Source organism: Haliotis rufescens, unplaced genomic scaffold (assembly GCF_023055435.1).
Source record: "Haliotis rufescens isolate VD_foot unplaced genomic scaffold, xgHalRufe1.0.p SCAF_13, whole genome shotgun sequence".
NCBI lineage: Eukaryota > Metazoa > Mollusca > Gastropoda > Lepetellida > Haliotidae > Haliotis > Haliotis rufescens.
This window is the reverse complement of record NW_025963813.1, coordinates 24,584,528-24,612,292: the sequence shown is the minus strand read 5'-3', so window position 1 is coordinate 24,612,292 and position 27,765 is coordinate 24,584,528. Positions and strand designations below refer to the sequence as shown.

At 41.4% G+C, this 27,765-nt stretch overlaps 1 protein-coding gene across 2 annotated transcripts; it reads right to left on the bottom strand.

The window, feature by feature from the left end:
* Positions 1-27,765, bottom strand: LOC124117413. Of its 2 annotated transcripts, none has more exons than XM_046479302.1 (4): positions 27,643-27,765; positions 8,155-9,398; positions 4,070-4,213; positions 1-472 (listed from the first exon to the last, which is right to left on the bottom strand). In XM_046479302.1, exons 2-4 carry the CDS (start codon positions 9,349-9,351, stop codon positions 296-298), a joined length of 1,518 nt encoding a protein of 505 aa, XP_046335258.1. In that variant the 5' UTR covers positions 9,352-9,398; positions 27,643-27,765; the 3' UTR covers positions 1-295. The 2 variants fall into 2 exon arrangements, with proteins under 2 accessions (XP_046335258.1, XP_046335257.1); XM_046479301.1 differs by having other exon boundaries at positions 27,590-27,723.

The window sequence follows — 27,765 nt, the reverse complement described above, 5'->3', positions numbered from 1 at the left end:
TTGAAATGTGGTGTAAGGTTTTTATTTCCATGTACAATTTACATAATGGCCCTGTAATTTGTATTGGCCAAATCACAAAGGTAATGAACAAAGGACATGCCCCTTCATTGCTTTGTGTGCAAGATGTCTGGCTAGAAAAAACATTGTACGTAATATCTCGAAAGACCATTACTTTCCATTCCTCATGAATCTTTACAAATGAATATAAGTTTTGGAATAGGCAAAATATATCAATTCTAGTAGTATTATTAAATCCATGAGCCCTTCCTGTTGCAGACAACAAAGCTTTGGCTAGCTAGTGGCTCCCCTCCCATGCCCTATTGTGTCGATAGAGGTCGAAGGCCAGCAGCTGTGGTGCAGTGGACAAATGCTCTGATGGGTCTGTCATCCCAAGCAGCTTCAGGTCTGGAGCCTCCTTCTGAAGATCATGGCTCAAGAATTCCAGCAAATCCGGCTCTCGTTGACTTGACGGCTGCAGAAACACATGAAGACATACACTTGAGTTCACCATGACATTCATACCTACTCAGAATACATTAGAGTTATCTGACTAAAGTTCTTGTTTGTAAACTTCAAGTTATGAATAGAGGAAACTGTTGTCCATACATCATAAGATTATGTGTTTGAAATAATTATTTCACTACTGAATGGTCAGCCCTTAACTGACAACAAACATTAGAGTCACAGGGCTCTGCATCTCACCAGAGTGTTTCACAAAATGTCATGAAGGATAAGTAAATGATTGACTGACCTCTCTACTGAGCAGACATAGCCTCACCATCTTTCAATAAATAGCACCAGTGTAACTGGCCAAATCCTGATACTATTGGTAGTCACAGCAGTACTTTAAGGTCAAATGTTGAACATGTGACAAATATCAGAATACACAGAAACATTTACTGTGTTATTATTAGGTTACAATCAGGTCAAAATTGCTGGGAGCAAATTTTTAAGAATCATTGCTACAATCATATACACAAAATTTCAGCTTTATAAACCGAAAGGTTTTAGGAGATGTGTACATATGACAGCCTGCCACAACATGAATAGTTTCCATTCACTGATACTGTTTCGGTATGTCATGGTGACAGGGGAAATTACATGAACATAATTTGTAAAATTTAGTAAAATGTTAATAATTTTTTACATTTGTATACTTATCCTGCATTATTCCTTAATGCATTCACTGCTCACCTTATGACAGAAACAGCGCCTTGCGATGGTCCTCAACTGAAGAAAAAGTTGTTTCCAAACAAGTCTACTTCTGTCTGAGGACCAAACTTGCACAGCTATCACGTGATCGACAGAAGTGACGTCAGGTCTCATCACATTTCTGCTTGTCATATAGTGGGAAAGCAGGCCTGTGACGGTTAGGCCCTAAGACGCAGTAATGCAGGAGAAATATACAAATGTAAAAAATATTTAGATTTTACTAAATGTTTTACTTATCCTGCATTGCGATGGGCATACCTTCAGATGTAATCCTCAAAATGGATAAACCTTTCATAAGACACATGTGTCAAGTGTCAATCGGTATTGCTAGATCAATCCTGTCAGTGGAAAGAAATAGAGAGTTGAGGATAAGTCCAGGTAAAAAAACGTAAGAAAAAAATAGCTTAGTTAAAATCTAAAAACTGAATTACCAATCCAAGGCTGTTAATCAAACCCCGCCCCGCCCCCCACCCCCACCCCCCCTCCCTTCGTCTTCAACAGCCACATCTCTTAGCTATTTCGTTTGCCTGAAGGATGACTGTGCGTAACCATAGTGATATGGTGTTGCGACTGACTACAGTCTTGGATACGGGAATGAACAACCGTTTCACGTTTACCACGCCTAGTCCTAGAGTGGCAATTACTTATAGTGCACGTACAGGGCAAAAGAGGAGTTCTTCCTCATCTTCAACCCCCACAATTGTAGAGATTGGTGGAATGGTGAAGGACTGGTCGGGTTGTCCTGGTAGCTGCTTCTTAGCTGTAAAATCACAGCCTGAAATAAACCATTCACTGTGTACCACGCTCAAAACGAACCCGGGTAATATCAAGAGCATGTAACTCACTAATCCTCACCACTGAGGCTAGAGCCAAGAGAAATATTGTCTTCTTGTTGAGGTTGAAGAAGGAAGTTGCATGGAGGGGCCCGTGCAAACATTCAAAACCCAAGCACGGGGACAGAATTTGGACTTTGGATCTTCAAGCCTCAATGAGCATTGGAGGGCCTGTAGTTCTTGAACTTTAGTCATCTTATGATTCTCTTGAATTGCCAACACTGAATAAAGAGCCACCAAGTACTTAGTAATGGTGCTGCCTTTTAAGTGTAGTTTGGTACGCAAATGTAGGAGGTACTCAGCCAAGAATTGTGGTGAGTCTGTAGTGGGATCTTGAATTTTCACCTTACTACGCGACCAGGGCACGACCAAATCAGATCTAGGCTCTTGGTTGCTTTATTTTGTGTATCAACCAGGGAAGTAGTACAGCTTTTAGCCTTTCCCATAGGATCCTGAATGTGTCCACTGCCCAAGCCTGCGGATCCGGGATCAGTGCGATATACGTCATTTGCCGGTGGTTCTAATACAGGGCAAAGAAGTAAAAGAACGCTGATGCACCAGTTGAAACGCCACTGGGTGGAGCTTCCACTCTGTGGGAGCCACCCTGTCTAGTCTTAATAATGCATCTGCTTGAATGTTCTGGGGATGGGGATGTGCTGGACGAGAAATTGTAGACCCAGTCGATCCACCAGATGAAAGAACCGAAACGTCTAGGTTGTTAATGTGCCATGTGTGCTGAGCACCCCATCCCTGTAGAGGTGTCTATGAACAGGTGTATCTGTGACGCCTCCTAAGACTCTTATCGTCAAGCAACTGAGATGTGTCTTCAGGTGAGATGGTAGAGTGATGGCTGCATATTGGTCTTGACGTCTGATGTAAGATGCCAGGAACTGCTGTATTGGAAGAGCGGGTAGCAGATTTAGATTAGGTTGTCTAAGTTAAAAAACAGGTCTCTGATCGAATGTTTGTAGCAATACGTACAAGTAAGCATGCAAACCAATCTTGTACAATTACCCTGCACTGCTTGCATAAGGTCAGTTGGCATAATTCCGGTAAATTTGGGATGTTTATAGTCAGAGAGTTCTTGAGCCGTGATATTTAAATCACCCTGCGCAGTAACCTTGAATCCCGAATTTTATAGGAGACAAGGTTCGAACTCCAGACTATGACAATCCATTGTGAACTCTGTGGTAGACAGACTGGTGGTGTTTCCGAGTTCTGTGTATGATGTGTGACTTGGCCAGTGTAGGCGCAAGTTGATCTCCATGAAATTTGTGACAACTGGTCCTGTCTTGTGTATGATGATCCCAACAGGTGGGTACCCAGTAGCATATGACGAGTATGTGTATCAAGACTCGATCGTGAGTATGTGATGATCTTCAAGTTTGCTAAAGAGCATGTCTACCAGAAGCTACATCAAACAAATTCTATTCTACAAGAGTACTAACGCCTATAAGTGGATTCGTGAACGTACACCGATAAACAGGGTAAATGGCAGGAACTTTCACAGAACCCTCACCATGAGGCCCGGCGCTGCCTCCGTTGTATGCAAATCAACAGCGTTTCCGATATCTGGTGATTCCTCATATGGTCTATTTGTCTCTGGTGAAAGTTTACCAGTGTCTGTAAGTGGTCTAGATGATTAGCTTTGGTCTCAATCAGGTCTTGTTCAAAGGCCTGGGATGAAGATGCCAAGGCAGAAGAACTTTTTGAGTGAATGTAAGAGCAAGGTAGAAATGCAAAGGTCAAGATCAAAACATAAATTCCATAAATATTAATGTTTTTCAGCAAGGCTGTTGTGGTGGCCATACTGAAAATCAGATTCAAACCTCTTTAACAAATTTGGGTGTCATCATTGGTGGAAACAAGCATGTGAAGTTTTAGCTTCATTGGTTTTGGAGGAAAAGATGTTAATTACTTATGACAGACACATGAAAAGCAGGCCAAGACATAAGCTCACGTGATTTTCAGTCAGGTGAGCTAAAATAGCAGGAATAAATATAAGATATGACAAAGAAATTCACCTTACGACTTTGATACAAGACAGTTTTCCCCTTCAGAGTTATCTCCCTTTCAGTTTTCTGCTGCAGATCTTCAGTAGATGCTTCAAGGCCAACGAGACCATTAAACTGACTGGATTTGAAACACAGGTTCACCTTGGATGCTGCCTGAAAATAACAATCCGTTTCATCTCGTTCATTACTCATTCTAACATTAACAATGCTAACAGATAGAAACAGAGAAGTGGCTTATATCCGCAATCTTGCTCTATCATTCTATAAAAGCCTTACTCATATTTTCCATAAGAAAATAATGAGAAAAACAGTCTACTATGAGTTGCATACTAGCTAATGGCAAAAACAAACTTCCACTATGTTCACACATTTGTAGGCATGGCCAAAGTCAAAGCAAATATTAAGTTTGATAAGGACTTGCTGAATGTGCACAAATTAAAATGAGGTTAAATGACAAAATATCCAGGTGTCAGAAACGTATTTAAAAACACGTGAAAAGTGTTAAGGTCTTTCCACTGCAAGTGCAAAGGTCAGTGACATGGCTACTGCGAGTCATAGGTTCATGTTAGGCAGTCCGTCACGAGACAGGGGCCCTTGAGGTCCCCTGCCTTGACAGCCAGAGATAATGCAACAGCTGGCCTGTCATCTGTGCTGACCTCCATGAACTGTATTGCTACTTTCTCCTCATGAGTAATGTTATTAACAGCAGTGTTTACCTGTAATTACCAGCTTTCTACCGGTGAAATTAGGTTTGGACCAGTAATTCATGTGACTGCCAGCAAATAAAGTACCTTCTAAATCTTTGTTGTTGAACAAAACATTGGTGATATTCATATAAGTATATGTTTCGAACAAAGTCAGTTTGTCTGTTATCATCAGGGTTTCCCCTTGTCTATTTTAAGTGCAAGGAAATAACATTTCGCTTTACTTTGATGTAAAATATATATTTTTTACGACTTAGTCTCGAAATATTCCAAAAGAAGAAGAGAAAATTGTGTCCGAATTTTGTGTGAATGATGTGGAGATCTAACTAAGTTACTTCAGAGATGACGAAATGCATTAAACATGATGTTGAAAGAATTAAAGCCAGCTAATTTTCATACATTTTTCTATTTGTTGAAAGTTAGCAAAAATTAGGGAGAACTGGTGATTTTTAGAATTAGCAGAACTGGCAATTTCAAAAGCCAGCAGGAACACTGTAACATTGCATCAACATGATCAAACTGAACATATATGTCATGCCCCACTACTAACTACACATATGCAAAAGAATAAAATAAAAGCTAATAATAACCACTAATGGGTTCCTAATATGGCTGCCATGTCTAACATGGGATTGGGGCTTTGTATGGAATTTCTTTCTTTTTTTTTAAAAAGGTTAAAATATATCTGGACATATTGTCAAAATTTGAAAATGACAATCTACCAGTATTTTGCATTTAAAAAGTGAAGTAATTAAGATTATGTCCATTGGTTTGTCCATCATCTATCACATCACCAATTAACGTAAACATATAGATAACTTGCTCCCTTTCTATCAGTTTAAATCTGTAGGACATCCAAACACTGGTGTGACATAAGTATAGAATACTAAGCGAGCTCCCGTGTAATACCAATTTTATGAAACGAGTGAATAGCTCTGGTATCTGACGAGCGAAAGCGAGTCAAATACCACAACTATTCAGGAGTTTCATAAAATTTGTTTTACACGGGAGCTCGTTTAGTATTTTATTTATTACTTGCCATTTATAACATTTTTTAGAATTATGCTGTTGAGTGTGAATAGGCTACACGAGTTCAGCATAATCCAATTGAGTTCAACATAATAATTCTTCAAACACGTAAAAAGTTGAAACGTATGAATTTAATACCATACAACCGTTTACCTTCAGAATTCAGGCGTCCGTTCCACAAAACTATCGTAGTGCTAAGGTTATCGCAACTCACATACTTTAACTTAGACCAACGACTGTCGTTGCGCTACAGTACGATCGCCTTGTGGAACGGGGCCTTGCACCTCAAAGTTTACAATCACGTCACTGTACCCAATGACGTAATTTGCGGAATTTTGTTGCAAGATCCATCAGCGAAACAATGCCATGTGATGTCAGCCTAGCAACAAGGTTGCTGGGGTCATCGAGTGTGCATAAGCTCCTCTCAGTGATCCATCATATCCACCCGCAATGTTGTTGAATAAGCCAAGGGATGTCGAGAGCTTTCAATATTTGTTCGTAAAACGTGTTCCGAGAGTACATAAGCACGCGTTTTGGTATTACACAATGTGTAATACAGCTGTATGTTTATTAAACGAGTGATCTCTTCACGGGCAAGTAATAACTAAATGTGTCAGATTATTCTAAAATGAAGTCCCATTTCCGGTGTCCCCCGCCGTGATATTGCTGGAAAATTGCTAAAAGCGGCCTAAAACCATACTCACCCACTCTAAAAATGAAGTATAATGAAGGCTGGTGACCCCTGTATCATGTATATTTTACAGTTAAGTGTTATGAATGATATCATACCAAAGTCTTGAATAAAAAATAAATCCACTTTTTATTTCATATTTGTTTATCATGTTTACATAATTACTGTATGCAAACATTTTGCATGGGGACAACACTTTTTATTTCATTTCTTAAACAGCCATACTCAAAAATCTGTGGAAGTATCTTAATTTCAGCATTTCTGGTCCTCTCAGACACCACCATGCAAGAAAAGGTGAAATTAGTCTCAATGGTTGAGATCATAGGAAGTTTCAGGTTTGCTTGAGGCACTTAACTTGGCCTGTTGTAGCCTGTCACAAAAGCAACATGTAGCCACTTCATTGGACTAATACTGACCTTTACAAACAAATATATTGATTTCTTTTTTAGCCTTTTTACTGATGTTTGTTATATGGTCTCCTGCAGTTTGAGTGATACCGATAAAGTGTACCTTCTTGTTGATGTGTCTGACAGATTGGACCCTGTAGTTTGAGGGGGGATACAGATAACGTGTACCTTCTTGTTGATGTGTCTGACAGATTGGACCCTGTAGTTTGAGGGGGGATACTGATAACGTGTACCTTCTTGTTGATGTGTCTGACAGATTGGACCCTGTAGTTTGAGGGGGGATACTGATAACGTGTACCTTCTTGTTGATGTGTCTGACAGATTGGACCCTGTAGTTTGAGGGGGGATACAGATAACGTGTACCTTCTTGTTGATGTGTCTGACAGATTGGACCCTGTAGTTTGAGGGGGAAACTTATAATGTGTACCTTCTTGTTGATGTGTCTGACAGATTGGACCCTGTAGTTTGAGGGGGGATACTGATAATGTGTACCTTCTTGCTGATGTGTCTGACAGATTGGACCCTGTAGTTTGAGGGGGATACTGATAATGTGTACCTTCTTGTTGATGTGTCTGACAGATTGGACCCTGTAGTTTGAGGGGGGATACTGATAACGTGTACCTTCTTGTTGATGTGTCTGACAGATTGGACCCTGTAGTTTGAGGGGGATACTGATAATGTGTACCTTCTTGTTGATGTGTCTGACAGATTGGACCCTGTAGTTTGAGGGGGGATACAGATAACGTGTACCTTCTTGTTGATGTGTCTGACAGATTGGACCCTGTAGTTTGAGGGGGATACTGATAACGTGTACCTTCTTGATGTGTCTGACAGATTGGACCCTGTAGTTTGAGGGGGGATACAGATAACGTGTACCTTCTTGTTGATGTGTCTGACAGATTGGACCCTGTAGTTTGAGGGGGGATACTGATAACGTGTACCTTCTTGTTGATGTGTCTGACAGATTGGACCCTGTAGTTTGAGGGGGGATACAGATAACGTGTACCTTCTTGTTGATGTGTCTGACAGATTGGACCCTGTAGTTTGAGGGGGGATACTGATAACGTGTACCTTCTTGTTGATGTGTCTGACAGATTGGACCCTGTAGTTTGAGGGGGAAACTGATAATGTGTACCTTCTTGTTGATGTGTCTGACAGATTGGACCCTGTAGTTTGAGGGGGAAACTGATAATGTGTACCTTCTTGTTGATGTGTCTGACAGATTGCACCCTGTAGTTTGAGGGGGATACTGATAACGTGTACCTTCTCGCTGATCTCTGTCCACTTCTCCTGCTGTAGGTGTTCCAGGACAGCAGATGCCACATCAGGAACCAGTCCATCCACTTTTTTCATTTCACTATAAACTTTCAATGAGTTATTATACTCGGGACGTGAAAACACATGTTCCATGTCTGATTCGCTGTCTTCTGCATCAAAGGGGTATTGATACTCTGTGACAATAGGACGCTCTTGTAGTTCCCGTGTGACAACAACCTTCCTCTTTGACGGACCTTTATCAGAGCTGGGAATGATGAAGCTTGGTCTTTCACAGCCTTCACATGCACTTTTGTCAGGCTTCCTTATACCCTTTGATTCATTTTTCACCTTGGGATAACCAAAATCTTTGCCAACACTTACGTCAGAATTCACATCGACTGCTCCATCAGCACAAGCTGTGTCTGATGAGGGGCATCGGTGCGTGTTAGCTTTTGGTTGTGTTAATGTTTCATAAAAATCTGCCTCTGGTTTGTCAGCTTCAAAATACAAATCAGGCCTGTACACTTTACTGCTTATAGTCTTTCCTAAACCTGTCTCCTTATTTGTTATAACATCTGTGGCATAGCTTTTATCATGTGTGTCGTCACTGTCAGCAGCATCGATATCAAATCTTACTTTATATTTCAGTTTACTTTTTGCCTCTGTGTCATTTCTTTCAGTCCTCAAACTACTTTTAGCTTTTGAAATGATAGCTATATTATGTTCTGGCGTCACGGTCAGAAGTGGATCCGGGATCAAGACTGTAGGTGCAGCAGGAGTCACACCAATATCTGAGCGTGTTGCACCATGTCTCAGTTGTGATGTTGCAGTGATGGACTGTGGGGTAAGGCACAAACGTGGATCAGGGTTGGGAAGAGCTTGGCAAACTGATGTTCTATGGGAAGGCAAGTTGTGCTTTCCTGTAGCAACACGATAACGTGACTTATCTGGAGTGACACAAAGTGTAGGGTCAATCTGACCCCCATATAGAGATGCTGGCTTTACAGATGGTACTGGTGCAGATACAAGAGGCATAAAATCGCCCAGAATGTCTTCATTATATGCAAACCTAGTGTGTAATTCTTTTGGATAGTTCAGAGGTTCATATTCAGATACAGGTTCATAGCCCCTGCTCCTGGCTCCAGAAGGGCTGTAGCTGTAAGGGCTGGGCTCCATTCTGTGACATGCAGTCATGATGACCATGTCAACCACTCACCCTTCAGCAGCTGCTTGTCTGTTCACTTCACATCCTGGAATTTAGAAAAATAATACTAGAACAATAAAGTTTTAGAATCACTCAAGATGTTATGGTACACAAACATTTAAAAATGAAATTAATGCCACAACCAATTTTAAGTGAGTGTAGACAACTAGCCTTAATCATGAAATAAATTCTAGTAACCCATCTTTGAATTTTAGAAGCTTATCATGATATGATAACTCCACAAGCAGTAAAACTCCAAATAAGGCATATTCAAATGAGATTGTAAAGGTTCCAAGTGTTGTTACATGAGTCAGTTCAATCAATTATTTTACAAAATTAAAAATATATATATTTACATTGCATTTTTTACAGATTATCACCTGCAAAGTAATTCAGATAATAAAACGGTTATGTTCAATCATTGTGTCATATTATGTGCTTTTGATGTGTTTTAAATGGGAATAAAATGCATTGTTTGGCTGTCCCCGTGCATTCATCTTCAAATTTGAGAAATTTAGTAAAATCTAAATATTTTTACATTTGTATACTTATCCTGCATTACTCCTTAATGCATTCACTGCTTACCTGCTGACAACTAGATGGACAGTGCAACTGAGAAGGTCCTGGGTGAAGAAATAAAGATGTTGTTCTGAAGTCCCTTTACTGACCTTCCGTCGCTGTCCTGACCTTGCTGACACCTAATGTCATCTTCTTCACATTACTGCCTGTCGCCCGAGCTCTTAGAAAAACATACTTTTGAGGTTTCTGAAGCCAAAGTGGGGAGGCAAGACTTGCGACGGTTGGGCCTTAAACTTAGTAATACAAATGTAAATAATATTTAGATTTTACTAATCTTTTTACTTATCCTGCATTACTCCTTAATGAATCTGTATAGGACGGTTTGGAGGTGGGTAAACCTTCAGAATACAGAAACCTCAATAATTCACACCCTGCAATACGACACCAGTTGGTCGATAACAGTGAAGCGGAAAAATTCTACAGTAGGGTTGTTCAAAAATCAAAACGATTGAACATAGGAATTCCCTATACACACCTAGTAATAAAGAAAATAAAAGCTTATCAGCTTTACTTACTACGTCATAGAGCCATTGTTGACAAACAAGATTGTCTAATATTCTTCCACTGGCGGCAACTGAGTGACTGCACATGGAAGTAGGCTGGCTCTGTATCGGGTGAGTTCATTATTTGCGTCAGGGGTTGGTAACCTGCTGGGTTATAACCAGAGGGCCAAACTTCACACACCTTCAACGTCCTCGAGAGCCACAACGTAAAGATAATGACGAACGAAAAATGTGTCAAACCTTCAGAAATATCCTTTCATGATTGTTCTAATAAAACAATTGCTGCGTAGGGCCATGGTAGGGCTAACACCCTGAGATCGTGAGGGAAATTCGCTCTCGGCGGATTCCGTTTTGACGATCTCGTAGGCCTGTGGGATGACTGCCCGTAACCATAGAGATATGGTGTTTGCAACTAACTTCGGTCATGGACGTAGTAAACACGGGTATAAATAACCGCTTCCTCAAACCACGCCTAGTCTTGGAGCGGCGAATGAAAACTCGAACTGCTCGCACCGAGCCCAGAAGAAATTCATCTTCATGTACGGCTCCCACAATAGTCAATATTGGTGGGATGGTGAAGGAACAGTTGGGTTGGCCTGGTATTTGATTCTAGCATTAAATCCCAGCATAACCCGAGATGCACTGCTCCGTGCGTCCCATGCTCAAAGCGGACCCGGTAGGTGTGGATCACATGTAGTTCGCTCACCCGTGCCGCCATTGCTTATGCCAAGAGAAACCATTGTTTTCTTGGTGTGGTCATAAAATGAGGATGCATAGAGGGGGCCCTCGCAAACCTCGAAGTACCACGTTCAAGTCCCAAGCAGGTGGGCGGAACATGGCCTTCTGATCCTCAAGCCTGAATGAGCATAATAGGGCCTGTAGTTCCGTGACCTTAATCACCTTGTCATTTTCCGGAACAGCCAACACTGAGTTAAGTGCAGCCAATTACGTAGTAATGGTGCTACCTTCCAAGAGTCTTTGGGTACGCAAATGTAGGAGGTATTTCCTCTAGGAATTCTTGTGACCCAATCATGGGGTCTTGATTCTTTCTCAAATGATCCCCACTTGTTATCGTATAGTCCTCTGGGAGAGGAACGATGAACTAAAAGCCCGTGCTGAAATAACCCTTCGCACTTAAACGCCTTTTAAAGATGAACCATGCGTGCAGATGTTGGGTGAGGCAATTTGCTGTGAGGGTGGATGAGTAGGTTGGACCACTGTTAGAGGGGTAGAGGATCGTCTGCTTCTAGATTTTTCTGAGCTCAATGTACCACCCTCTCGCCGGTCAAGGTGAGAGCAAGATACCTTGTCTGCTTGATGCCCTGTATCACCTTGAGATGTAAAACTGGTGGCGGAAAAGGCTGAAATCATCCACCAATCAAGTCTGTGGATCCGGTAATGGGAAGATATACGTCATGAGTTTGGTGGTCTCAGCAAGTAAAAAATAAGTCAAAGTTTGGATGCTGAACTTCTGAAGCAGTAACTGGAATGCTTCTGTTAGAAGTTTCCACTCGGTGAGAGCCACCATGTCTGGACATGATAAGGTATCGGCCAGTATGTTTTGACATCCGGGGATGTGCTGAACTATGAACTGTACTTGCAGCCGATCCACTAGATGTAAAAATCTGAATGTATGTTAAAGTAGAGAGTGGGAGTGTGTTGTTCCCTGATTGCGCAGGCACCACACCGCAGTGCTGTTGTCTGTGGATATTGCGAGTTGAGCTGACTGTAGTTGATTCTGCCAATGTGATGTGTTTATGTGCCACCTTCACTTAGCGCCGGACCATAGCCCTGAGGTTATCTGTTCTTGTAAGTGAACACCCCATCCCTGAAGGGGGGTGTCCACGAACAGGTGTATATTCGGGGAAAACCCGAATAAAGAAACTCCGAAGACATTTAACGCCACCAATTGAAGTAAGGCCCTAGTTTAACCGGTAGAGTGATGGCCTTGAGTGGATCCTGACTCCTGATGTTAGGGTTCAGGAAAAGATGAATTGGTCGCAGTTGTAAGCGGCCCATGCTAGTTAAGTCTGTGCCGAGGTGTGTAATCCTAGCAACACTTGCCATTGGCAAAGCGTGTGTGGTTGGTGTAGAGCAGATGACAACAGGCGTAGAATCTTGTTTCATCTGTCCCTCGAACAGATAGGAGATCCTGGTCTGTCTGGAACAGGCCTCCTATGAACTGAAGCTGATAGGAAGGAGATAACACCCGACTTCGCCTCGTTGATTATCCATCCCAATTAAAAAGATATAGTAGCCGTCTGCCTGGTGAATTCCTGGTGGCGTACTAACGTTGACATGTGTTGATGACACAGTAGATCGTCCTCTATCTACGACTCGAACCAAGTGTTTGTCAAGTGTAGATACGCAGTAATTGGCTTCATTCCTCCTGTAAATAGCCATAGGGTCACTGACATGATAAGTGGGAACACTACCCATTGGTAGTGAACCCCATTGAACTGGACCTGAGGAGTCTACGGTTGGGATGGGTAGTCGAGACTTATCAAGAATCAAACGTATTGATGTTGAGTATGAGAGCTCTCAACGTGGTGAGGCGGCAATAATGTGGACCCTTCAGATAACGTTCGTGGAACGCGGAGAGATTGTGGATCATTCTCATCTTGTCTGGGTCCTTCATGTAAAGACTGGGTTGTGAACCATCTCTACAGCTCTTCTTACCAACAGTTTGTCTATGCTGGATTTTCCAAAGCAAACTGTGGTCAAGGGTGGGGTTACCTCTACGCGTATACGGAAACCTTGATATAGTACGATGAGTACATAATCGTTCTTGAGACTTGTCTCTGCCACGCTCTTTCCCAGTAAGGGAATACTGGTCTTCCTTGAGAGATGAGCGTCGAGGTTTATAATTGCCTGACTTGCCAGCCCGCTGGGATAGACTAAAAGAGGCGTGCTCTAGAGTCTTGAGCACAGTGTCATTCCAAGCTTTTGGGGAACTTGGCGTGCGTGTCTGCAATCTGTTCATTGAACAGGGGAGTAGATGACCAAGGTTGATGTAGCAGCCTGCCCTTGAAACCAGAATCCCAGTTGGAAACACTGTAAAGTCTGGGTGTAACGGTAATCTCAAAAATTACATTAAGAATTTGGCGAGCACATCTACCGTACGTGCATGCCAGGGAACGTGGATAAAGATCTTTGGGCGATTTTTTCCACGACAATATGTCAAACGAGCAAACATAAGTTACGCAATTAAACCATTATTGAAGAAATGGTACAGGGAGAATGCCGTAGAATTGAACAATAATCTATCAGCAAAAATACAAGTTGAAAGTGTATACAATAATTTTATATACGCAACTCAATGTAAACCAAAGCTATATACTTTTAGATATTGGCAAACACTTATGCGTGCAAGCCAACCAACCTGGATGATAATCTTTGTAAGATTTTATCCACGACAATTACTACAATCGCACAAACATAGCTACGCAAATAAAGGATTGTTGATGAAGCAGGACTGGAAGAAGGCCTTAGATTTTATATTAATCTATCGGCAAACATAATTTTAGCGAGTTGAAAGTAGTAGTATAAGTAATGATGGTTCTGGACCACTTCCAATGGAGCCAGATTTATATACCTATACTGCTACTACAGAGGGAATATTTATGCAAAAATGATGATGCGACTCAATGATCGTCATGAGTCTAAACTAAATTGTAATGAAAATATTCTCTATTATTTTTACTCATACGCATACCATTATTTTGAAGAAAGTGATCTTCAACATTTTTACTAAGTTCTTCGTTCATTTTACTAGGAGACCAGACTATACACTCTTTTTCTAAATTGGAAAGAAACAATTGATGACCGTATTTGGTAGGTTTGACATCCCTGATATAATATATACCCTGTGGTAATTCTCGCCATTTGATTGGCTTGTAATCTCCATTATTATAAACTTATGTAAGCATTCGTTTAAATGTGATCCAACGATAGGAAACAATCTATTTTCAATCTCCAACCAGCTCTTTGGTTTTGGCACAGAATAATTGACGCGCTTGTTGCCTCCCCTGTTCTATGAACTATTTTTTCTCGCCTTCGCTAATACGTCGTCTTACGGGAATTGGATCGAATCTCCTGCTTCATTGTATTGTATTTGGTTAGTTCTGACAACACTAAAGGAAACTCCTCCTCTGGTATCTTACAATCAGCCAGTGCTGTTGAAATATGATCCTCAATGCTGTTCAACTTTGCTTCGGGGAGTATCCGAATATTATCATGTTTTAATGCTTTCTTTTGCAACTTTTATCCTGAGACTCCGGCCACTACTTCCATACCAAGTACGATAGGCGTGGCGATTATAGTTGATAATAAACTAACGCCGGCCACACCGAGTCCCATGCCAGCTGCTACAAGCGCAGTGTCAACTCCGTCCAGAGCATTCACGACTCTGTGATACTTTTTATACAATCCAAGTCTCAACTCCCTCTCCTTCTCTATTCGATGTTTTATGTCGCTTATTTGATGTAATCGAAATCCATCAACAGTATCCATCTTTTCAGATGCTTCATCGAGCACAGGATATAAAATAATGTATATTATTATATCATATATCGGTAATAGTATTTAATTGATCTTGCTTAAATGTTTTGAGAGTAAACATCAACCTTATTAAATGTATATTATGTGGCATAAATATCTTAATAAGAGAAATGCTTTCACTTTTATCAACTTGGACCCCCTCAGGGGTGCAACGGGTGATACTCCCATATAAATAATACTGCAACGTTGACGCTCTTGTTTCTTGAGCCATTTAATTGATAGACCTGGTAATATCTCGAGGCATCTTCTGGTGCATCTCCAAACAAGACTTCAATAATAATTTTAGAAAGATCAGGTATAGCATTAAAGTTCTGTTTTATATCATTGAATTCAGTAACTAAATTTAAACTAACATTTTTTAATGCTGGACGACTCAATAACATATGACCTGGGTTTTCTGGCAGGGGAGCGACTAACACACTTTTTCGTTTTGAGGGGATATAAGCCCTGAGTACGCTCCCACTATTCATTATCAAAGTTAAATTCTAGTAAAATCCTAGATATTTTTTATATTTGTATACTTATCCTGCATTACTCCTTAATGCATATTACTGCTTGTTCCTGACAGAGAAAAGAGCTGTGTGAGGGTCTTTGCTTGAAGAAGTTGCTCCAACTAGAGGCCAGCCCATCACGCAGCTCCCACATGACCAAAGGAAGTGACGTCACGGATTCTCACATTACTCTTGTCACTTGATGAGAGAAGACCTGTTTTTTGTTGCAACATAAACTGATTCAAACCCTCACGTGTTTTCTATCTGAGTTAATGTTTTTTGTCTTTGTGTTGTGCTTACGGTTTGTATTTTGTACATTCTATGTTTGATAAACATGTGCATAACGTTATTAGACACTTACTGGCGTTTTCTCAAAAGAAAACATAATGCAAGATGTCTTGTTGTTCCAAGTAGCCATCTTGAATATTTTAGTAGCCAGCAGTTAGTGAACTGGTTTGCGTTCTATATTCTTTTGCTTGGTACCCCATGATTGGCGTATCCTCGCAAGTATTGTTTGTTTTGTTGTGTGTTGTATTTCGTTTGTCGTAATAATTGTTTCATAAACCCACACAGTGGGATAAACAAATTATAGCATACATAATCGGGCGGGGACGCATTGTGATTTTACACTGCTTCATTGCAGATATCATGCCCTCCTGTTCAAAGTGCCGGTGTAATATGTCGGCGTGGGATCTCCACCCCTTGTGTCTAATTGTACATCTCAATGCCTCCAGGGTCACCGATTTAAAGACTGTTTACTGCTTTCACCCACAGCTTTCAGACAGTACCTCTGTGTGTGTAAAAAACGCAGAACACAGCAGGCCAGGAAACACCGGCGCACGATGTCAGACTACTCCGAGGTTTCACCTTCTAGATCGGCTATCTCGGATGACCACCCCCTGACCTCAACTGCTACCTTGATGTCGGACCCCAGGGTTGTAGTCTCTACCCAGAGCACTTTGACAACCACGACAGCGTCTATCTTTACGGCGGTGACGACCGTGACGCCCGGCATGGCACTCACATATCAGACGGCGCCTATACTATCCTCCGGACAGACGCTTGATCTCCCATAGGTGCCCTAGCCTACAGCACAGACGCCCATGATAGACGCCTCTCTCCTCCAGTACATTCAGTACTTAAAGGCCAGACAGCAGTCGACGCCAGCGCCTTTACAGACGCCTCCCATAGCGCCTCTGCAGACGCCTCCCATAGCGCCTCTGCAGACGCCTCCTCAAGCGGCCTTTCAGCTGGCGCCTATCTACACATCGCCCATACAGACGTCTGCACCTCTGCCTCCGCCACGTTGGCTGACTTCACAGACGCCTTCTACCTCTCGTCACTCCGCGACTCGGCTTCTCCAAGTACGTCCACGGCGGAGTGACAGCAGATCTGCTAGACAGGGTCATAGATCTAGGAGCCTCTCCCCGGTTCGCGGACGCTCCAGTGGCTATCGATCCGACTACTCGGAGGGCGCCTTCATCACTTGTTATGACGACACCCCTACGGACGGCTAATCCCACCTGGGTTTTGACCAAGTTGCAGACTGGCTGGCAGACAGATTGGTGGCAATCGATCCCTCGCCCGGCCTAGAGGTCTATAGCAAGACGGCCATCCGTGCGGACCCCACCTCGATCCCTCCTGACCCACTGATCAGAGACATGATCTCAGCTCTGGATGAGGACTTCAGTAAGCTCTCAGTAACTCTCGCCTTCGGGGCCCCACGTTATAGACGAGATGACTTCCCAGTCCACTCACCACACTCACTCCTTAGATGAGGACATGCACCGCATGACAGTATCGAACCGCTCCACCTCAGTCTGAGTTTCCAACAGCAAACAAGTGGAACAGATGCGCTCCCACACGCGTGCCACTCTGATCGAACTCACAAACACTAGACGCCTTGGGTACCTTGCCTTGTGGAATTGGGACCCAGAGTTCAAGAGAGACCTTTTGCGTCAACCCTGGTCCGGCTCTGACCCTTTTAGTGGACAGATATCCAAGACACACTCCCGAGTATCAGCCTTCGCCCATGATGAGACGGCTCTCAAGGCCCTTGCCAGGGTGTCACAGCCAGCCTTTGCTAAGGCGTCCAAGTCTGGCTCCTACCAGCCACGACGCAACACCCTCCAGACTCGGGGCGGGGCTCCAACTCAGGCACATACCAGTCCCGTCACGGCTACCCCAAGGGAGGTAACGCTGACAGAAGGGACCTCAAGTGAATCGCCAGACAGGCACGTCTGGGACCTCCCACCCCCAGCCGTTCAAGTTGTCGACACCCCAGTAGGTGGGAGACTGACTCACTTCTGGCAGAATTGGGAGATCCTGGGGGACCCATACGTCACCAACATCATCCGACACGGGTACAAGCTGACGCTTATAGACGACCCGCCACTTAAGTCGTCGCCCATTGTAGCACATACCCCCCCACCCAACAGCAGCTAAAGGGCCGTAATATCATGGCGCTGCTAGACAAGAAAGCCATAGAGGTTGTACTCGCCCCAGCCATAACACCAGGCTTCTACTCACCTGTCTTCCTGGTTCCCAAGAAGGACTCCGACAAACACAGGATGATCCACAACCTTGCCGCTTTCAACAAATGCTACCTGGCGCGTCCACCTTATTTCAAGATGACCACGCTCAGGCTACTGCGATCACGGATCCACGCAAAGGAGGCGCTCATCAGCCTGGATATCGAGGACGCCTACCTACATGTCCCTATACATCCCGACGACCGGAAATTCCTCCGCTTTATCTTCATGGGAGTCCATAATCAATGGGCGGTCCTCCCATTTGGAATTTCTTCAGCCCCGTGGCTATTCAAACGGCTTACCAAGCCAATAGCCTCATACCTCCATCGCCGGGACATCCAGTTCGAGGTGTACATAGACGACTGCCTCCTGGACCATCACTCTTCTCTGCCACAGGGACTTCGACCTCCAGCTCCTACACCAGCTGGGGTGGAAGATCAACCTCAGGAAGTCAGAGTTGACACCCTCCAAGCGCCTTCAGTTCATCGGGGGCCTCTTCCAGACAGACCTCGATCTCATCTCTGTACCCAGAGACCGGTGGGAGCGCATGCAGGCACACCTGACTCCAGCTCTCCACCTACCACGCACTCGGAGTCAATGGCAAGTCCTCCTGGGCCTCCTATCACACAGCTCTTTTCTCTGTCAAAAACAAGCAGTAATATGCATTAAGGAGTAATGCAGGATAAGTAAAAAATATGTCCCTTACCCGTCATCACATATGGTGGGGTAATGACGATATTCAGTAGCCACTTGATTTTTTCTTCGACCATAGTCCATTTATAATCATCGTTGCGAGTAAGATTGTATGAAGTGTTTTTATTGAGTCTACTAACGTCGACATCACTTAAATCTCCTAGATGACCTGTGAATACAACTTCTTTCCGCTTGTATACATTATCTTGTAAGTGTAAAGCGTATAACTTACCATCGGTACCAGGTTTACCGAATCCTTCTGTGTCTCCAAGATCGGAAAGCGCAATTGTATTACAATATCTAAGGTTATGCATTCCAGGGCCTGATGAATCAACCATTACTTATAATATGGAGCGTTACACTCAAGTATAATAATACCCCGCTTTAACTTTTTATATTGTAATGATGAGAAAGATTCCGTTCTACCGCTATTGCATTTTTCATCTTGGACTAGAATAGCTCTATACAGAGTTGAAGGACTTTCGAGTTGAATATTATCCGTTGTACTGATCTGATCAAGATGGATGCACAACTCTTTATAGGGAACTCAATCGGGCAATTTAACTCCATGCACTGTTGTGTAGGGTGGTATATCAATTTTTTTATCTTACACTTTCAAATCCAAGTGTATGTGCTAAGTTCCCTAGAAGAACTACATCCTTTTCTCCAGTGCTTAAAATCAGCATCCCATTCGACTCATTGTGTGAGACTAGCTCCCAAAGGCTTTAATATTTCATCATTGAGTGAGCATACGCTGTAATACCCTTCAGATATAGTGTTCACGTATTCACCTAGTATTAACCTATTATTTCTTCTCGCAGCACCTATATTGATCCACTTCGGGTAATATGTTACATCGCAGAGAGCGATTTCAAGTTGCCCAGTCAGATTATTGATAGTATGAAGCCGTTGAATAGACTGGCCATTTGTTATTCCTGGGAGTGTAACATACATATTAAGTATACAAAGATACTCTATCATAACTAAAATATGAAATCAACTTACATTACGAATCAGGCGATTTTAGTAAGTGCCTCTGGTGCTAAGTTTTTTGTTCATTTCCCTGATATCTTTGAAAAATACAGGGCCACGGCAACTAGCGATAAAATGGTGCATGATTGGTTCCACAATCCGATGCAATTTTGGCAGAACCAGTAAACGTTACCATATGGTGTGCCACAAAAGGATGTGGTGTATCTCTTTATGCCCCCGGATCTGAACTAAATAAGTCTGTTTTATCATTTCACGTGTACTATCAGATTAGACGTATACTTGAAGAAATGATTGCCCCATGACCGCAGGATCGAGCATGGAATTCCTCAAATAATCTGTACAATAGGTTCGCGTATGAGCGTATTTGTCAGGAATTTAATATTTCTACGAGTAAAGATTGGCGTCTGCATGGAGTTAACCATGGTCTAGGTATTCCGTATGCTGGTGCACACTCTGTTAAAGAAGTCAGCGATGATTTACTGAAAAGAGGTCGGCTTCGTCCGAGCTTCTCTCTCGAGTAACGAGTGGAGAGACGATCATATGAACTTTAAGGGTGGTGTTGCTTTCACCGTCCAAAAGGTTGAGCAACCACCTGGAAATGCTTGGAAGGAATTTCTTAATGATAAAACAGAAAATAATTTTACTAACCCAGGAGTTGTAAGAGTTAATGAATCAATAAGAACTTATGTATGGGCAATTCTTGGTGCACAATCGCAAACACGAACAGGAATAATTGGTTCTGGGACTGCGCTCGATGCACAAAAACAGTTTGTCGCAAACATAGAGGATGCTATTAATTCACCAGTTGACATACCATCTTCTTTAAAACGTTATCAAGATGTATTACAGTACACTCAATCCAAAGTAGACTATGTTTATGGGGCAGGACTATACATGTCTCCGAGTAATATGGAACTTAAGATCGGTCAAGTGATCGGCTATAATAATAAAATTGTTATTACTTCCGATCAACAAAAACCAGGTATAAATTCAGATATTAACACCGAATTAATAACGCAAACGTCACCATTTGACGTGGGTGGTGTTGGTGGTCCACCTCCACCGGCTAACACGAGAGTCAAAGTCGATATAATAAATCCCAATGCGGTTAAAATACTGGCAATGGTTATCCCTTGTTCTCTGAACAATGTTTTAATTTTATCAGCCAGTGTGGTATCATCGTTGAGGACTTGATTGATAGTTTCTCGAATTCGACTGATTTGTGAACAAAGTGACTTTCTATTAGTGGAAGCCGCTTTGAGGCGGGACGATCTTTCATCTTCTAAGTTACGCAATCTTTCCGCAATGTGGCGTCTACTGAATTCATCGCCCGCCTGTTCAAGTTTTGTTTTCTCATAAGCTATATGCTTGTCGAGTTCAGTTAGCTTGGCTGTATTATTGATAAGTTCTCCCTGCATTGTTTGCATTGCCTTGTCAAGACCTCGTAATTCCCTAATACTGAGCCCCGAGGATGGTGGTACCTGTAACGTGGAATTATCGTAGTAGGTATCCAAGAATTCTCTGAGTCCGTCCGAGGCCAGGTTCGAGCTTTCTTCCAAATTATCTTTATCTATGGCACCGAGTTCAGTCCGCACAGTCTTAAGAACCTCAGTAGTCTTCGCAGAAAGTTTTTCTCGTGAGTAGTCTACAAAACGTAATTCATTTCGAACAATGTTGATGCCATGTTTACTGGCTATCGCAGACAAGGCTAGGGGCTTATGAGTCAAGAATTCATAAGATCAATATCCGGAGAGCCACGCAGTCGCAATATTCCTTTACTATCTATCGTAAACTTTGAATAGTCACGACCAATAGGAGTTTCTGTTAAGGCATCGTAATAATCATTTACTGCTGGTTTCAAAAGTTCATCGTTAAGATTCATAAAGCTGATTTCATCAGTACCCTCTTCGATTGTACTAGTATCAGTTATGTTATCTAGATTAAAATCATCCATTTTTTATATTAAACATAAGGTTACATAATTTCAATATAAACAATGTGTTCGCAATACTCAAGTTAAACCCACAACGTAGACTTCGGGATCAATTAGGGGTCAAAGCAATTTGCCAGTCTGTGACTATAACTAATAACCCGAGTACCATTGATCAGAATCAAACACTTCTGGTTCGCTTTCCTAATCTAGGCACTCACGATGTGATAGTTCCAGGAACTGCACGACTATCATTTACAATAAATTTGACTTCTGCCGACGCCAACAGAGAGCTTGTTCAGAGCATAGGTTGTGCGATTAAAATTAGCGGTAATAAAGTTTTGAGGATTGACAATAGCGTTCTCTGGAGAATGGCTAAAGAACGGGAAAACTTACAGTACCAAGGTATTTGTAATCAGAACACAATGAGACTGCGTGTGGGTGCTGATAGTGGCGATAATACCATCGTAGAAGATAAGGCTGTTGCTGATGCATTAGGTAACGGATTCTATATTCCTCTTGACTTTGAATTACTAGAGAGTCACATGCCCTTTTATCAAGCATCCCTAGGCGATAGGTTAGAATACAAACTCACTTTTAATGACTACGGGTAGAATAGGTCTTCAGCAATCCATACTTGCCGTAAAAGGCGACTATGCTTGTCGTAAAGGGCGACTAACGGGATCGGGTGGTCAGGCTCGCTGACTTGGTTGATACATGTCATCGATCCCAATTGCGTGGATCGATGTTCATGATATTAATTACTGGATTGTCTCGTCCAGACTCGATTATTTACAGACCGCCGTCATATAGCTGGAATATTGCTGAGTGCGGCGTTAAACAACAAACCAACCAACCAATTAATGACTACGGCAGAGTAATCAAACTTGCTGAGGGTGAAATGGCTAGCTATTCTAAATTTCTATTGATTATATCTCACTTGAGTATGTGATAACAGATCCTGAATAAGCCAGACAAATTCGTAACCAGTATACCGGAAGTTTAGGCATTTTGTACGATCGTGTGCTTCGACACCGAAAGATCACGAGGAACAAATGAGATACGACGTGGAATACCAATCTAAACGTCCTGGCTAGATCGTTGAAGGGTATTTTAATGTTGGTCGAGGACCCCTCTAAAGCATTTCAAAGAGATACCGAGAAGTTCCACAATCCCAAGATTACAATAGTAGAATTGAGTATCGTTGGCGTGCCTAATCACATATATAGTCAAGGCATGCGAGCATATCAACAGTGGGATGAGATTAAAAAACATAGCGGGAGCAAAGCGTTTGGTTACTTACTCAAAAATACAACTCTGTTCTGAAACAGATCTTAATCATTCCGATTTCATTTCAATCCCATACTGATATCCAAACAAACGTTCCGCTAATGTCCGGTTAAATCTTTCAACGATAGCTTGACTACGGTGGGCCTCTTTTTCACCATGCCCGATTGTGACATCTTGCTTAGTTAACATTTTAGTTACCGATCCCATAAACTCGCGACCAGGATCTACTTGAAATAACGTGGGCCATTTTAGTGGTCCGCGTTTATATATGCGACTCAGTGCATTAGCTACTTCTGTTGTATCTTTCAAAGTTAATGGTTCAGCCTCCTTGTAGCGACTAGCCTCATCCACTACGGTTAAAGCGTATTTATATGTTTTGCATCTTACCTTATCATGGGGAAGAAACATGGGGTCAGCCTGATGAACGTCATTCGTTGCAAAAATATCAAATTTCTTCCTCGGGATATAACGCGGTGCTGGTAAGTATATTTGCCACATTGCTTGTTTCTTTAGCCAATCCTTGGCTACATCTTTAGATACCTTAGCCGCAGTGGCTAATTTTTGTATTGCTCCTATACCTTTCCAATATCCTCGTGGTCTAGAGTAAATTTTATCCATCATTAATTAATATTGATGATTCTTTTAATACGAATCATGACGATCATTGAATCGCATCATCATTTTTGCATAAAAAATTCCCTCTGTAGTAGCAGTATAGGTATATAAATCTGGCTCCAGTGGGAGTGGTCCAGAACCATCATTACTTATACTACTAAAGTGTATACAATAATTTATATATAAGCAACTCACTGTTACGCCAAAGCTATGGTATTTAAGAACACAAGAATATGTTATACATACGTAGCTGAGAATTGTAAACAATTTGATAACCTTGGCAGGAAAACGATTGGAACACAATTCAAATAGGCGGCGAACAACAAATATGTGGCGGGGAAAAAAGACAAGAGTCTTTTCACGCCTCATTAATTCACATAAAACGAAACAACATAGTGAAAGTAATATGAAAAGAATACATCACCCATTGCAGATCAATTTTAGGATTGTAGACGAAAACTGAAGGTCTAAATTAATCCAAAAGGAAGCTCTGCTGGGACACGTCCTTGCTGTAGTGCAACAAGCAGTGATGTGAAGAAGATGACCTAAGGTGTCATCAAGGTCACAGGACAGCGACGGAAGGTCAGTAAAGGGACTTCAGAACAACAACTTTATTTCTTCACCAAGGACCTGTGCCAGCACAGAGTTGACAGCCACTACATATGTACTAACGGTACTTCCCCAAATTTTTATACTATAGTCGTATATAAGTACAACACATATAATCTTGAAGCTTGAAGCCAAGCCAGGCTAATCTATTTACTTAACACTTAACCATGAGACCTATTACAAAAGATAACAAACTAAAAGAGGGGTTGATGGACCCCAGTCATGTCAGTTATTTAGGTGATCTTGCTTTGGTGTTTCATATTTCCCATATTTGAAACAGGATGCGGTTAATTCGTAGACACTGCCAACTCATGGACACAATTCATGGTGAACTTAGACAAACCAGGAGTGAATTCAAAGACCCATTTTTTTATATCATTAATACATAGCGGAATATTGATGTGTCTTTCTACAAGAAGGCATAAGATTGGTTTATCACTTCCTTTAAGGGCCAATATGTTGACCATTCTGAAGCTTTGTTTGTAAACAGAAGCTGTTAACCCCCAAACTTTCTTGGCTCTGCTCACCTTATTCAGCAGGAGGCGTTTCTGCTCACGTTAACAAAACAATGGACTGTGAAAGATTATTGTAATCTTGGCCTTGATAAACACTGGCTTCTAATCTAATAAAGTTGGCAATTAGTATTTCTTCCATATGACAAAATCAGGACTCTCTCTTCATTTTGCCTCTAAATAAAAACACAACCGAAGGGTGATATTCTGAGCAACGCTGGGGGTTGTCGACTTACCTCGTATTTATTTTGAAACAACGATCGAATCTCAACCCAAATCTTAGCTGCCGAGGTAAACAAGAAAACGGCACAACACAGTAAATGTTTCTGAGGAAAACAGCGGTAGAAACTAACAGTTTTAGTCCACTAGACCTTATAATGATAACATATAGCAAAACCCTTAAAAATGGCAAATTTCTACTTGTCCTTATGATACCTTAACTATTGGGCAGTTTGGCAAGGACTACAGGACTAAAGTACGCATGGAAATGAAAAAAAACCTGTTTTGCTGGATTTAATAATCGACACAAAGCATTACGTAGATATTAATACGAAATAACAAAACAACTGGAAAAGTACTAGTCTGGATTAGCTAGTTTTATCTCAGTGCTCAATACAAAATGTACTTTACAGGAGGTAATTTGTAGGCACTTTCAACATTCAAAAATAAAACGAAGTCCAAATTGACATGGTAGAAACAGGCTATAGGCATTATGCAAATTAGCATGGAAAAAATTTATCCAAACAACATTAAAAATAACAGCTATGTATATATACATAATAATAATGACATGTAAGTTGTTGTTTGAGAAGGGAATATGTTACTTTTACGTTCTGATATTTTGACGATGATTCACTATCCCACAATGCCACTGACAAATCACATGCACGTGGGTTTCAAGCACCTGTTTTCACCTGTCGTCAAGGTGTCATAGGTCATGGACATTCACCTTGATCTACTAACACCTGGTTATGCTCAGTTTCACAATAGTCTGTCTTGTTCATATATTTACACATTTTTATGTGTAAAAAGACATAAAAAAAACCTTTGAAACGCTTTTTTTGTGCCAAGCCCCAATTAGTACTAACTGAGTTGTTTGAATATTTATATATTTTATATATTAACTGCATTTATTTAAAATCTGAGATCGAAAAAACAGTTTTTTTCATTTCCGTGTGTACTTTAGTGCCAATTTCTAACACTGGGTAAAGAGACCACAGATGAATACAATTGTGTAGCTTATGGTTTGTTTAGCAAGTGACAATAGGTTGAAATAAGTGACATTCATATTTTATGCGATATCAAGTTGTGATTCGTACAGAGTTAGAAATCTTGAATAAAGACCAAGATGGCAGGTGTCACTCCTTGTCTATAGTCTATATGCATAGAGGGGTGTGATGTTTTTCTGTGTGAATATATTATGCTATGTAGCTTGCAACCTCGGGGTATCGCGGTACTTGTCATGTACGCTAAACGGAACAAAATGCACTCACTAACCTTTATGTTTATTCGTGTTCTCTGTATCAGATATCATTAATGTTATCAAACAATGCAGATTTTACTGATAAAAGTTCATTATTTACATTAGTAGCTCCGAGTAAAAGCCGGGCCTCGCGCTCTGTTTGACAAGGGAGAGAACTCCATTGTATCGCGGTACAGAGAAAAGTTGTGTATGGAGGTCTGAATTGGACAAAAAGAGGACATAGTTCTACCAACCACTTGGTATGATCATGCCAGACATCAGTGGTTTGTCCAAACAAGTGCAAAGACAGCACAAGTAAAATTCTAAATGTGTTATCAGTAATAGGTATTCAATGCATATTTACCGAAAAGTAAGAGAAAAATATTTTTATAAGTCAACATCAAAATATCAGAAATGATATTTTAAGATTGTTTAAAAAAAATTGGATGACAATAATTTGTCAAAAAATGTTAAAATGTTAAAAGTCAACAATAAATATATAAAAAGCACTAGTATGCCCAAAGTATGTATTTATCTTTTGGTTACTAGTGAAGAAAGTATTTCTAAGTTTGGCATTATGGCCCTTATGATCTCCCAATAGTTTCTGGGCACAGAGCGGGAAAAATTGTGCGGACTACGTAACTTCCGTTACCTCATTAGTCGCCTTGAATATGCAGATGATCTAGTTCAGGTCGATAGAGAAAGTTTACTTGGGGAACTGCGGTTTATATCGTTGGCCATTGATAGATAGGGGTAAGGCAATATTACAACGGATGCCAGAAATATGTATCAACGGATTAATAACTCCTTACTTACAGCAGACGGAACATTCCGAGGAAATTGAAATTGTTTACGAAGTCAGCAGTTCCTGGTTACTGATTTGCATTAATAGACAGCCGCTAAGAGGCGTGTCCCGCGTGAGCTACCGGAAATCACAAATGCTGCGATACGATGAATGCCGCGGTACCATGGGGTCCGAGTATACATGTTATCATCGAGTTCCTGTGCCTGAAACCATGTATGTTTGAAATACATTTGTCACATAATTCAATACGTATATGTAATAAATCAATACTGAAGTCTATTTTCCAATTAAATTTGTTTTGTCTCGGAGTTCACTGTGAATTTTGTCTATGAATTGGGAGTGTAGAGCTATGAACTCTCCATGGTTACGAATTCACCTACTGCCATTTGAAACTAATTGGCCTTTTGACTGGTCTTATTACCCAATAAACTCCGGGGAAATCATTTAAATGGACTCATATCTGAAAGACTGACAGCTATTTCACCATGCCAATTGCACATAATTGACGTTATTAAATGATAATAATGAAAGCCTAGTTGTAAAACAATATTTCTTGTCTGAACATGTCTAATATCGTAAATTGATACATTCACGCACATAGACAGTCCAAGTCTAATATCTGAAAAGTCAAGAGTTAATACATTCTGAAACCAAGTCTACTTACACGATGTTATCGCGATTACATTTTCATTACACACAGATTAATACACAACTTAACTGGTACAACACTTTCATGATTTTCCAAAACCTTCCTCAACCATTTGTTTGGACCGCCTCAAACATGACCCGGAAATACTCTGTGCGCATGCCCGCCACTAAAACTGGTTCCCGGCATTCGTG

Coding starts and splice junctions, on each gene's coding strand:
- LOC124117413 (XM_046479302.1), bottom strand. CDS start 9,351: ATGGTCATCATGACTGCATGTCACAGAATGGAGCCCAGCCCTTACAGC. Junction 4,214..8,154: donor GGACAGAGATCAGCGAGAAG/GTACACGTTATC, acceptor TGTTATTTTCAG/GCAGCATCCAAGGTGAACCT. Junction 473..4,069: donor TCTTGTATCAAAGTCGTAAG/GTGAATTTCTTT, acceptor GTGTTTCTGCAG/CCGTCAAGTCAACGAGAGCC.